The 12,993-nt window shown below is 38.2% G+C and overlaps 1 protein-coding gene across 8 annotated transcripts in view; it reads left to right on the top strand.

Annotated features, from left to right (window-relative positions):
- Window positions 1-12,993, top strand: part of LOC309658862 (uncharacterized protein) — an 84,886-nt gene that overhangs the window by 47,669 nt on the left and 24,224 nt on the right. For all 8 annotated transcript variants that reach the window (XR_014262421.1, XR_014262422.1, XR_014262423.1 and 5 more), the window contains one exon: window positions 6,035-6,130. Coding sequence is in view for 1 of the 8 variants with exons in the window: in XM_082457940.1 (XP_082314066.1) it covers window positions 6,035-6,130 (96 nt within the window). In the remaining 7 variants the exon portion in view is untranslated. The remainder of the gene's footprint in view (window positions 1-6,034; window positions 6,131-12,993) is intronic.

Genomic DNA, 12,993 nt, shown 5'->3' with positions numbered 1-12,993 from the left:
AGTGGTAGTTTGGCATCCTTTTGCTGTCTTGCTAAGTGCTACCTAAACTAAATTATTTTAGAAGTACGTGCTGTTGCATTTCTTTCACTCTTTGGTTAGCGAGTTTTCCCTCAAGCACAGGTGAGATCACTTTTAGTGATGGATAAATCCACAGATGAAGAGAACGTGTGAGTTCCCTAAAACCTTCCCATCGGTCCTATGTTGGTCTGTCTCGACCTCTACATCTTGTTCACGCTGCCAGGCCTTTCTCTTCCATTCTGGCTGTATGAGAGGGGGCCCTTCTTCCAGGACAAACTTGAAGTCTACCTCCTCCATAAACCCTTCCTCCCTCTGAGTAACGCAGCCTTTGCGACCCCATCCTCCTCCACATTCCTGTGTTCACTTACCCCGTGATCTACAACTACTGTGGGTGATTGTTTATACTTTTTTGTGCGTCTGCATCTGTCTTCACTGCTAACTTTAAACTGTTTCAAGCTTAGGAACAGCCTGGTGACTTCAGGAATAAGGTCCTGCATTTCAGTAAGTACTCAATAAATGTGTGATGGTGGTGGTGAAGTAGAAATCACATTTGAGAGAGAAGGGAGGATGTGGGCTGGATTTATTAGGGAAGATCACAGAGAAGGTAGACCTTGAACAGGGATTCAGGATTGGATAGAATTTCGATTGTTGGAGGAGAGAGCCTTCTACAAGGTGTTATTTTTGGTCGGATTTGAATAATCTGTGTAAAACAGACACATATGTACCTGTGGAACCCTCTGAATTCCTAAACCTTCTTAATACCTTCAGAATCTGTCCTAATATATATATATAATATATTAAATTTTTGCATATTTCAGGTATTACACATATTATATATTAAATATATAATATATTAAAAATTTACACATTTCAGGTATTTTATATGTTGTATATATAATTTCCAGTCTCCACGATGAGGGCAAAACATACATCATTGAGCCTTACTACTAAATACAAGCAAGGGAATACATTCACTTTTCTGATTTGTACACTCTCAACTAGAGGGAATTCTAAAGGTTGTTCACTATCACTTTTCCATAATGCGATTGGGGAAGAAGAAGTACTAGTATTATCTTATAACCTTATAATTTGCTCTTTCAAAATATATAGCCCAAGCCCCTCACCCACATGCATTTTGAACTAGCTGTCAGAAACATTGTATTGGAATTGAGAGCTCCAGTGACCTTATTCACTTAAAAAGTCTGTTCAGTATTGCATGTGAAATAAGAACCTTTTAAATTTAACTGTGTATCACAGATTTGTGATGGGGGCCCTTGTCATCACTCCCCAGCTCTGATAGTTATGTTAGATGAGTTATTGGAATAAGATGTTCAAGAGGAGGGATGACAAAATCAGCCAGTAACCAGGTTTCAATTATTATGACATTGATGTCTGACAGTGACAAGGTCACAAAACCATTTTCTTGTGTCCATTGGGTTTGGGGCACTAGATTTTTCTGTCCAGCAAGACATTTATTTATTCAAAATTTAAAGCTTAATTTCAGGTTGAGTGCTTTTTAAGTAGACCCGACTTTTTTTCCCCCTTCTAAGGATCACTCAGCTTTCTTTACAACATGTATGACCTTGAATCAGGTCTTCCTCTTAAATCTCTCTGTGCTTTTATATTCAGCATTAGCTGACTCCTACAGTAAATTCAGTGTGGCCAGTTACTTCTCATAATGAAGCTCATGTAAATTGGAGTAGAGCAGAGGTTTTATTAATGAAACTGATCTGTTATTAAAGCTGCTTCGATCATCCTTTCTGAATAGTGAGATACAAGTCAAATAATATAATGTCCCTTGTCAACAGACTTGAAGAAGAAAATGAAGCTTGGAAAATTTACACATGTCAATTTTTTTTTGAGCATGGCAGAGCAGTTTATTTCAACTCCTCTTCCAGTATTTTACAATCTTTTGTAGAAAATCAGGATCTTCTGTAGGTGTATCAGTCTGACCTAATGAAAATTTTATTCACGTACAACATGAAACTGAATGGCGGTGTCTTTCTGAGCCCATGAGGAGTGGATTTTCTAGGATTTCTTACACTGTCATACACTGTCATGGATGTCATGCCATAAATTTGGAATTTTAGTGTGCAAAACTTGGGCAATGTGTTTACTGTCCAGCTCACTTTTTAAAAATCAGATGGCAAGATTATTATTACTTTATTTTAATTTGTAAAAATTGAAGTATATTGATTTACAGTGTTGTATTAGTTTCTGGTATACAGCCAAGTGGTTCAGTTATACATATATATATATATATATATATATATATATTCTTTTTCATATTTTTTTCATTATTGTTTATTACAAGATATTGAATATAGTTCCCTGTGCTATACAGTAGAACCTTGTTGTTTATCTATGTTATATATAGTATTGTGTATATGTTAATCCCAGACTCCTAATTTATCCCTCCCCCTCCTCCTTTCCCCTTTGGTAACCATAAGTTTGTTTTCTATGTCTGTGAGTTTGTTTCTGTTTGTAAATAAGTTCATTTGTATCATTTTTTAGATTCCATGTATAAGTGATATCATATGGTATTTGTCTTTCTCTGACTTACTTTGCTTAGTATGATAATCTCTAGGTCCATCCATGTTGCTGCAAATGGTATTTCATTCTTTTTTATGGATGAGTGATATTCCATTGTGTATATCTATATCTATATCTAGATATATGTAGATATATATATATCAAACAGTAAAATTATTAATGGTGGTTTCACAGGCGCTAGGTTAGAAATGAGGTGGTACAGTTAAGAGGTCAAGTGGGGGCCTTCTAAGTGCTCCTCAACCTATACTAGCTACTTGCTCTGCCTATTTTAGAATCACCAATTTGCAGAATATGGATCTCAAAGCCCCCATCGGTGACCTTATTAATTTATATGTTTGCTGTGAATTATTTCTATATGTTTTATTGTGTCTCTGACTATTTAAAATAATTTAAAAATTTAAAGCATATTTTGGGAAATATGAAAGAAGCAGATGGACTTAAAACTTGTTCAGAGATGAATCAACATTTGAAAAATGGCATTGCACAGTGCACTGGTAGATAGAGAGAAGTTGAGGATAATTAGAATAAAGCCCAAAGGCGTTTCTGGACTTTGCAGATGAAGGTTATATATCAGGCCCTGGAAAGAGGCATGATAATGACAGCTGCAGAGCAGAGGAGGAGGCCAGGCTGACACTGGTCTTTGGTTAGAGAGGAAGGCGGTCGAAGAGCATTTGGTGCTCCTTGGTATACTATGTATGAATCTTTTCATTTGCAAGGGAGAGAAAATCAGTTCCAAGTAATTTAAATATAAAAAAGAGGGAATTTATTAACTTACAAACTGGCTTAATTAAAAAAAAAAACTGGCTTACATAATTTAAAATCCAGAGAAGTCGTGAATCCAAGTGCACAAGTAGTTATATCAGAAATCTTTCTCCACCTCTTGTTCTGCTTTCCTGTATTGGTTTCCTCTTCAGGTCCCCCCCCAGCCCCGCCATGAAGAAATGTCTAAGCTATATCCTTCCTGTTTAGTAACCCAAATGGAAAGAGAGTACCTTTTCTAAGGATTCCCACAAGTCTCTGCCCTGATTCTTGTGAATTCAACTTGATTCATTATTCCTTTGTGAACTAAACACTGTAGTCAGGAGATAAAATGATCTGACTTCACAGGCTGGAACGTGCCCATTTTTTGGTGCTTAGGGTAGAGTCACCTCCACGAACCCAGACCACAAGGACTGAGGGTATGGGGAAGGGAATTTCCCCAAAAGAAAACAAAAGAATGGGCTATGAGGAAGATAGGCGAACAAAGCAAAACTGAAAAGCAAACAAACAAGAGGTCCACTGCATATGGTTACAAACAATATCACGATGGAGAATGGTCCTTGGGGAATGAGAGCTTCAGGAAAAATACAAAACAGGCGTTGATGTCATTAGAGGAGAATCTAATGAACATTATTCAAGAAATTACAATGCTAATACTCAGTTATGGTTATTAAGAAAATGAATAGCTAAATCAAAGAACATATTTTCATGCAGCTGTCCGAAATAATCAGAAAAACATGGAGGAAGATTGATCAAACTAAAGGATTTTTTCAAAGTTTTCTGGGGGAAACTTTTAGGTCCAAATTATTCATTCTCAGCAAGAGTGGGTGTTTTTGTGAAAACAGAAAACCTCCTTGCAAAACAACATTTGTTTTTCAGTCTCTACATCATATATGTGCCAATTAGTAAAATTGCAATGCAGATACAAGTGGCTACATTTTGCTAACAAAATACTGCATGCTTGTCTAGAATAACTTAATTTGTCTGGGAGAGAAAAATATATTGTTACCAAATCCCTTAAGGTGAACTATAGACACAAACTTGTCACTGTTACAGGGACTGGGTTAACATTTCAAAGTTAAATATTGTTTGTGAAATTAATCTAGTTTTCTTTAATTATTTTCTAATGTTTTAAAAAATGAAAATTTGTGCCAAGATATAGAAGGTATACACGGCACGGCTTTTGGATTTTAGACGGTCTTTGTTTAATTTTAGAAATAATTTTCCCTGAAAATTTGATATGCATATCAGAAAACTCAATGCAACACAATGCAGTTCAGACATTATTTACTGAAGACAGATGCTGCGGAGGATAAAGCAAATAGGACCTTTCCTACTTTCAAGCAATTGAAATTTAGCATAGAAAATATTTCTGTATTTTATAATCAGGAGTATAATACATAATACATTATTATGATATAAAATAGTTATTATACAAAATAGTATAATACATAATAGTAGTACATGATTATAATGCATAATACATGATTGTAATACATACTAGAGAACAAGTCTATAAGAGTTGTGTAAGTCAGATATTCAGAGGAGGAGGACATTTGGCTGGGGAAAGAAAAGAGGGAAGAGTTTTTGAAGGAAGTGCACTTGCCATGTGTCAGATAGGATTATTTGGCAAAGGTTTTTCTATTAGAGTAAATAATGTAGAGGCAAGGCATGCATTATAGTACAAGAATAGGATGACGGGGCTTCCCTGGTGGCGCAGTGGTTGAGAATCTGCCTGCCAATGCAGGGGACACGGGTTCGAGCCCTGGTCTGGGAAGATCCCACATGCTGTGGAGCAACTAGGCCCGTGAGCCACAATTACTGAGCCTGCGCGTCTGGAGCCTGTGCTCCACAACAAGAGAGGCTGCGATAGTGAGAGGACCGTGCACCGCAATGAAGAGTGGCCCCCACTTGCCACACCTAGAGAAAGCCCTCGCACAGAAACGAAGACCCAACACAGCCATAAATAAATACATTAAAAAAAAAAAAGAATAGGATGACGATAATGAAGAGAAGAGGTGAGAGACGAGGCTGGAGAGGAAGACTGAAACCCACAGGAGAATATATACAGTGATTCGCCATCTGGATTCTCTGTTTGGCAACAGACTTAGACCTGGGGTTTGTGAGAGAAGGTAGTAAAAAGATGCCTGAACTCGCGAGCGTGGTGGAATGGGAGACAGTTGATGCCACCAGTATAAAGGCAGGTCAAGAGGAATGGCCAGTTACTGTGAGAGGATGAAGATATGATAAATTTGGGATGAGTTAATTTTGAGTGGCAGGGGATATCCAAGCAGTTAGGGCTGTAACTGAAGAGTAAAGTTTAGGTTAGAAAAAGACTTTTGCATTATTCTGTCTGGAAGTGATAGTTGAAGGCTTAAGAAGAATGGATATAAAATTATACAATGGAGGACAATCTGGGGATAGAGACTGGAAGACTTGGAAGAAAGAAGAGTGAGAGGTGGTCTGTAGATCAGTGGAGGTCAGTTTTTCTGTACTCCGTCTCTGACCCTGTGACCAATCCCTTCTACTGGTGTTTCTGTCACAATTTACTACCTTTCTCTCCCATCAGTTTGTTGGCTTCAGTTTGTCTTAGAATAAGCATAGAAGAGTTTCCTTATTTAATGCAGTCTTGTATCAGAATCAGGTTTTTAGTTTGGCGCTCAGATTGCTGGTAACTTGATTTATTTTTTGCCTTGCATTTCAGGATTTTCATCTACCTTGACTTAGATACATGCTTCTTCTCAACTTGTAATCTGAGGTATCAGAGTCCATGCAGCAAACCGATGGCAAGTTCAAAGTGGTAAGTAAAAAAGCAGCTTAACAAAGGGGCAATTTGCAATGGTGTCAGTAGGCTTAAGGGAACTGACGAAGAATGGTGAAGCATTCTTTGGTGAAGCATGCTACACCTACACCTGAACGGACAAAAGGAGGTGGTAATTATGAAAAGGTGGGGAGAGTTGCAGTCAGGGGAGGGAGTCCATGTGATAGGAGTTGCCACCTTGGGGACAAGAACGTAGCCACAGCCAAGCATCACCAGGGAGGGATACAGGGGGGTAAATTCCCTTACCTCTCCCTTCTCCCACCCTCCATCTCCTACCAGTGCCAACCAGTAGCAAACCAATGTGGAAGCCAGAGCGCAAGGGGCCCAGGTGTTACCATCTGTAGAGGTCAGCTTGCTGGGAAAAAAGGCAGGGTAGGGAGGGTGGAGAGTATGTCTAGAAGGGCAGAAGGGGATACCCATCATGCTTGACTTCCTGGCTTCCTCTTCTCTTTTCTACTCCTGACTTTTGATAAGAAGATGTTGCTTTACTCTTGCTTGTGCTACTTAGACAGTGGCTTCTTGCTTTTTATGATCTCTAATAGATAAGAATGGGTGTTTCAAAGGTACTACAGACTTGTCAGAAGCTTCTCCCTTTCCATTTTCCTTTACTTTTCCTTCTCCGTCTTACGCTGTGGAGTGTTAAGAGAATTTAAAGGGAAAAAAGCAGAAGTCCAAAAGATAGGAAGAGATGCATAGAATATCAAGCTTCTTTCTATGTCTGTGCACAAAAAGCTGATTATAAACATGACTAAGGCTATTTACAGTTTGACTATTACATATGATTAATAATTGGCTTCAGAGTTCTGTATTTTAGCTCAGTTTGATTAGAGGAAAATTTTCTTTTAAAGCCACCTGTAAATACCTTCCTTGTGGTGGACACTCCTGGTTGCCTACCCAACATCATTCCCATCCTTCTACCTTGCTAACAGACTCTCATTTTGATCCAGTATTGGTGGCCAAGGGCTTTTGAAAAGGCTGGCCCTTCTCAGCACCAGGGGTGAATTTTGATTAGTCCAAGAATCGAATTGAGGTATAGTAGGAGGCTAAGTACTATTTTTTTCATGAGTTTCATAATTGTAATTGTGAAACTGAGTACAAAGAGTGTTCAGGGACGATGTATTCTAAAGAAAGGTTGTGGATCATCTATGAAGAACTTCAAATGATTGATATTCAGAACAAATCTGGTGACTCTGAGTCCATTACCCACATCAAGAGTGTATAAGAAGAAATAAGGGTACTCTCAGAGAGAAGATTGTATTGGAGAGTGTATTCGTCTTCTAGTGCTACCATAACAATATACCACAGACTGCGTGGCTTAAACAGCAGGAATTTATTTTCTCACGGTTCTGGAGGCTAAAGGTCCAAGATAAAGGTGCCGGCAGGTTTGGTTTTTGGTGACATCTCTCTTCCTGGCTTGTAGATCGCTGCCTTCTTGCTGTGTTTTCACATGGCCTTTCCTGTCTGTGAATATGGAGAGCTGTCTGGCGTTTCTTCCTCTTCACCAAGCTTATTGGATTCAGGCCCCACCTTTATGACCTCATTTAAGTTTAACTACCTTCCCAGAGGCTCTATCTCCAAATATCATCAAATTGGGGGTTATAGCCTCAAATCATGAATTCTAGTGGGGGGACACAATTCAGTCTATAACAGAAAGGGTTATTGAAGCTGTACTTTTGCTCACTTCAAGCTGAATGAGTAGAGGACTTGAGTAAACTACTCATAGAGTGTGGGGATGTTTTCCGGGGGGGGGGGAATAGAGCTAGGGCAGTCACAGAGGCCTGGGAGCAGCCAAGTGACCAACACAGAGTACAGGGAGATAGCTCTGTGAGAACCTAATATGGCCCCCATTGATTTGGGAAGTCAGGGACTGCAGGTGAGAGTCTCATTGGAGCTGTCCAATAAAGTGACTGGAAAGAGTTTCAGTGCATATGAGTTGTTTCCTGTTGAATCAATGTATGTATGTATGTATGTATGTATGTATGTATCTGTTTTTACATTACTTTGGTGACATCATTGACCATTGGTAGTAAGAGACCCACTCATATTCATAAGTATACCTGATTTCATTCTGGGAAATGTCTTTTAAAAGACAGACTCTAATACAGAAAACATAAAGGAAAATTCTGATATCCCTGTGTACACAAAAACTTAAAACTCTTCAAGTCAGTATCAATGATGAATCTAAAAAATTACAATATAGGAAAATCAAAAGGTTAATAATGTTAATGAATCTCCCCCCTGAACCAAATGTTCAAAAGACAGGCAACATTGATTCATAAAAGAAATATAAAAATATATTTCAAATATATGTTTATTTTCATATATTTGAAAATGTTTATTTTCATATATTTGAAACTTGAGAGTAAGCACTCTTCTATACTGCTGGTAGGAGTACAAATTGGTAAACCCAATTTAGCAATAGGTATCAAAATATGTACCCTTTGATCCAATATCTACAATAATAGCATTTTGTCTAAAGCAAATAATCAGAGATGCATGCAGAGAAATCTGTGAAAAAATATTTATAATTACTTACATTGATGAAAAATTGAAATGACTGATATTTCCACAAAATACTTTTTTTGCTGAACTACTATGTAGCTATTAACAATCATATTTTAATAAACTGGGAATAGTCTTGTGATATAAGTTTATTAAAAAATAAAAGGACACACATAGGACACAAAAAGCACTACCTATAAAATAAAAAAGTAGTAAACAGGATCTTCATAAAAATTAAAACATTATTGTCATTCTTATTAAAACAAAAATTGGTAGTAAAATAAAAAGGCAAGCCATAGACTGGGAGAAACCACCACAATACATGTCTGACAATTGCTACAACTCAGTAGTGAGAAAGAAACCAACCCAATAAACAATGGGCAAAGGACTTGGATACTTCTTAAAAGAAGATACAGGAATGGCCAATACTCCCCTTAAAATGGGCTCTACGTCAGTAGTCATCACAGAAATGCAAATTATAACCACAGTAAGATACCATAATATACCCACTGGAATGGCTAAAATTAAAATGACTGATAATGCCAAATATTGGCAAAGATAAGGGACTACTGAAACTCTCATACATGGCTGGTAGGAATGTAAAATTGTACAACTATTCTGGAAAACTGGCAGTTGCTTATAAAGTTAAATATACACTTCTACTATGATCCAGCAATTCTGTTCCTAAGAATTACTCAAGAGGAACAAAATCATTTGTCTACAAAAAGACCTGTACAAGAATAGTCTTAGAAGCTTTATTCATACTAACCAAAAATTGGCACCAAAGCCAATATTCATCAACAGGAAAATGGATAAACAAATTGTGATATATGTCCATAAAATGGAATATTATTTAGCAGTAAAAGGAAATAAACTACTGATAAAAGCAACACACTGGATGAATCTTGAAAACATTAAGTTGATCAAAAGAAGTCAGACACAAAGAAGACGTAAGTATGATTCTATATATGTGAAGTTCAAGGCCTGGCAAAGCAAATCTGTGGTGACAGAAATCAGAATAATGGTTGCCTCTGTGTGGGAAGGACAATAAACTGGAAAGGGTATGAGAAAACTTCTAGCAATGATGGAATTGTTATCTTTTTTTAAAAAAAAAAATTGAAGTATAGTTGATTTACAATGTTTCAGGTGTACAATAAAGTAATTCAGTTATATATATGTGTGTGTGTGTGTGTGTGTGTGTATGTATAGAAATGCTTTGTCAGATTCTTTTCCATTGTAGGTTATTATAAGATATTGAATATAGTTCTATATAGTAGGTCCTTGTTGTTTATTTCATATATAGTGGAATAGTTCTCTTGATTAAAGTGGAGTTTATATGGGCTTATAAAGTTATCAAAACTTATCGAGCTGTACACTTAAATACAATTCATTGTTTGTAAATTAAAGCTCAATTAACAAAATTAACTCCAATGGGCAGGAAGTACTCAAATTTTCCTTTAGCTGAGATCCCACAGAAAGAGATCATTCACTAGTTGACTTTGTGGCTGTTTCTCATAGTGGAGATCATCACAGACTGATGATTCTTGTGCCCCAGTGATCATCCAATCCACCTACTTCCCGTTGCACTGACTGTATGTTCACCGCGAATGTTCTCATTGTAGCTGTTGTTTCCCAGTGTAGATATTCTTGTTGGAGAGAAGAGCTGATCAGTAGACATGTGCTAGGCTGCTAGGTTTCTAGCCACAGACTGACAAGTGGATATTCTCCTTAATATATTGGTTAACATCAATGGATCCTTAGGAAAATTACTTTCATTGACCTTTCATCCTGATCCTGCAGTATCCCTGGCGCAGGTGGGTACCTACAGAAGCCCTACCTGGATGTCTGCAGGCCTCTTTTTAAAAAAGTCAATTCTGTCTGCTCAACAGCTTTGTGAAATAGTTGTTTGATTGTGGTGTACACACGCCTTCTCATATCTTTAATCTCTTTTTGAGAGTTTGGCTTGTTATATATCAGAATCAGGTACATCTCAGTTGTGAAGCTGATTCTAAGTTCAAGCAGGATCCTGAGCAGGTAAGGGGTTGTAGAGTTGGAGAGGGCTGCCTTCCAATTTGAAATGTATCATATTTTTGACAGTAAGTGACTTTTCTAACATAGTGGGTTAAAGGCTTAATGTTTCTGTTGTTCACTGACGTCTCACTGTAGTTGCTGCCCACTGCATTCATAGAAATAAAGGAGATGCTGTTAAAGTGATGAGGGTTAATGGAAAGACGGGGACACTGTTTTGATGGGGGGGAATGAGAAGAGGGAAAGCAATAACATAAAAAGTACTTCAGAGAGGCAGAGGGGCATTCTTTTCCATTTATTTTCCAACTGTAATTTAAAATAAATTGCCTTAAGAAGAATCAAAAGAGAAGTTAGTTTATTATTGCTTTCAGATAACCTGGTAATTTACCATTAAATGAACAGAAAATAAGAACAGTATGAACATTAATAAAAGCTAGGGTTGGGAAAAATTGCTTTGTGCAGAAAGAAAATTCTGTAATTTATCCCATGTTCAACTCACCAGATTCATAGCATGATGTAATCTTTGTCCACTACGTACCCTTCAGCGTACCTAAACTTGTAAGATATTTTTCTTTGTCCTTTAAGATGAATCATGCCGCTCAAACACTATTTTATTCTTAGAGCTTACCGAGTATATATAAAAAGAGCACAAAATGTTTACAAATGTACAATATGTTCTACGTATAGGTATAGGGAAAAAAGAGCATTTAATATTTTAAAGATGCTCTATGAGAGAAGTTTTGAATATGACAGACAAAATCAGAAATTGCTCTGTGTTGAAAAGACATTTTATGCTTATACAAATTTTATATGTATATAAATTATTTGGATTATAAAAAAGTTCTTTTCAAATTTCATGGAAAATTTGAAAAACACCGAGTGACTAGTATAAGAAGATAAAAAACACCTCAAATTCAATATCCAGAGATAAGTGCTGCTAACATTTTAGTGCATATCCGCGTCAATTTTTTCAGTTTAAAAATCTTTTCCATTTAACATTATATGGTGGCATTTTCAAATGTCATAAATATAGTTCAAAAACATTATTTTAAATGACTATCTAAGGTCTTGAGATGACATCATCAAGATTGTGACATAGGTTGTTCCTGATTTCACTTCTCCTCACAAGATGAGCAACAAGCAACTATCCACAGACACCACTGTGAAAATCCCAGAACCTGGGAGTGAGGCTGAAGCAGCCCCTGGACCAGAGACCAAAAGGGCCACATTGAAAGTATCAGTGGAGGCTACACTCTGACTGCACTGTCCCTCCCCCAGACCTGTGCAGTGCACTCCCCCCGCCCAAGGTCTACAGTTTCTCCAGTTGGAAAAGAGGGCCCAAGGTAAACATCCAGCTTCTCCAGTATTGAGAGATGCATCCCAGAAGGCTCACTCTGGTTTTGCCTCAAGAAGATCACCGGAAAAACCTGTGGGGTTCTCCCCCTGGGGATCAGATATAGACAGAGAAGGGGGGCAGGACTTACAACAACCAGCACTCAAATCTTGGCTGAACACATCCCTGCTTATAGTCATGCCTGAGCAGAAATCCCAGCCAGTGACTCTACCCATTTGCAGAGCCAAGTCAGTGGCCCCATCTGGTCAGTTTGTTCAGTTGGCAGTTCTGCCAGATTTGATCCCCAGTCAATGGGCTCTACTGGCTGTGGTATATACACAACAGTGAGATACTGCTGGAGGACCTTCTGACCAGCGAGCCAGGCCAGAGACAATGCCCAACAGCGGAGCACAGCCAGTGGTCTATAGCATCTCTAAGCCCAGTCTGTGGCCCTGTCCAACTTCAGGACACAGCCTGTAGCCTCACCTGATTGCACAGCACAACCTGAGGTCCTGTCCGACCACAGCGTCCTGCCTGTGGGCCCACCTGCATCTGCAGCACCATTTGGTTAGGAAACACAGCCTGGTAACCCACCTGATTGGGAGGGATTGTGGGGCCCAGTTCATAGCCCTGCCCAATCACAGAGTCCAACCAATGGTACCACCCTGCCAGTGAACACAGTAGGCAGCCCGGTCCAACCAGGGGTGATTGCGGCGTCCAGCCAGTGGCCCCACCTGACTGCAGAACAAAGTCAGCAGTCCTGCCTGACCAGGGAGCCTACCCAGAGCCCCACTTAAACATGGAACTCAGCCAGCAAGCCCACCCAACTAGATACACACACATATATATATATATATATATATATATATACACACACACACACACACATATATATATATATGTATATACATCTCACACACATAAAATTATTCACAAAGATTAAACATAAAAAGTTAGTCTTTCTGGAAAACAATTTTTA

The sequence above is a fragment of the Balaenoptera physalus genome, assembly GCF_965194825.1.
Source record: "Balaenoptera physalus genome assembly, chromosome: 3".
NCBI lineage: Eukaryota > Metazoa > Chordata > Mammalia > Artiodactyla > Balaenopteridae > Balaenoptera > Balaenoptera physalus.
This window is presented reverse-complemented; position numbering and strand designations above follow the sequence as displayed.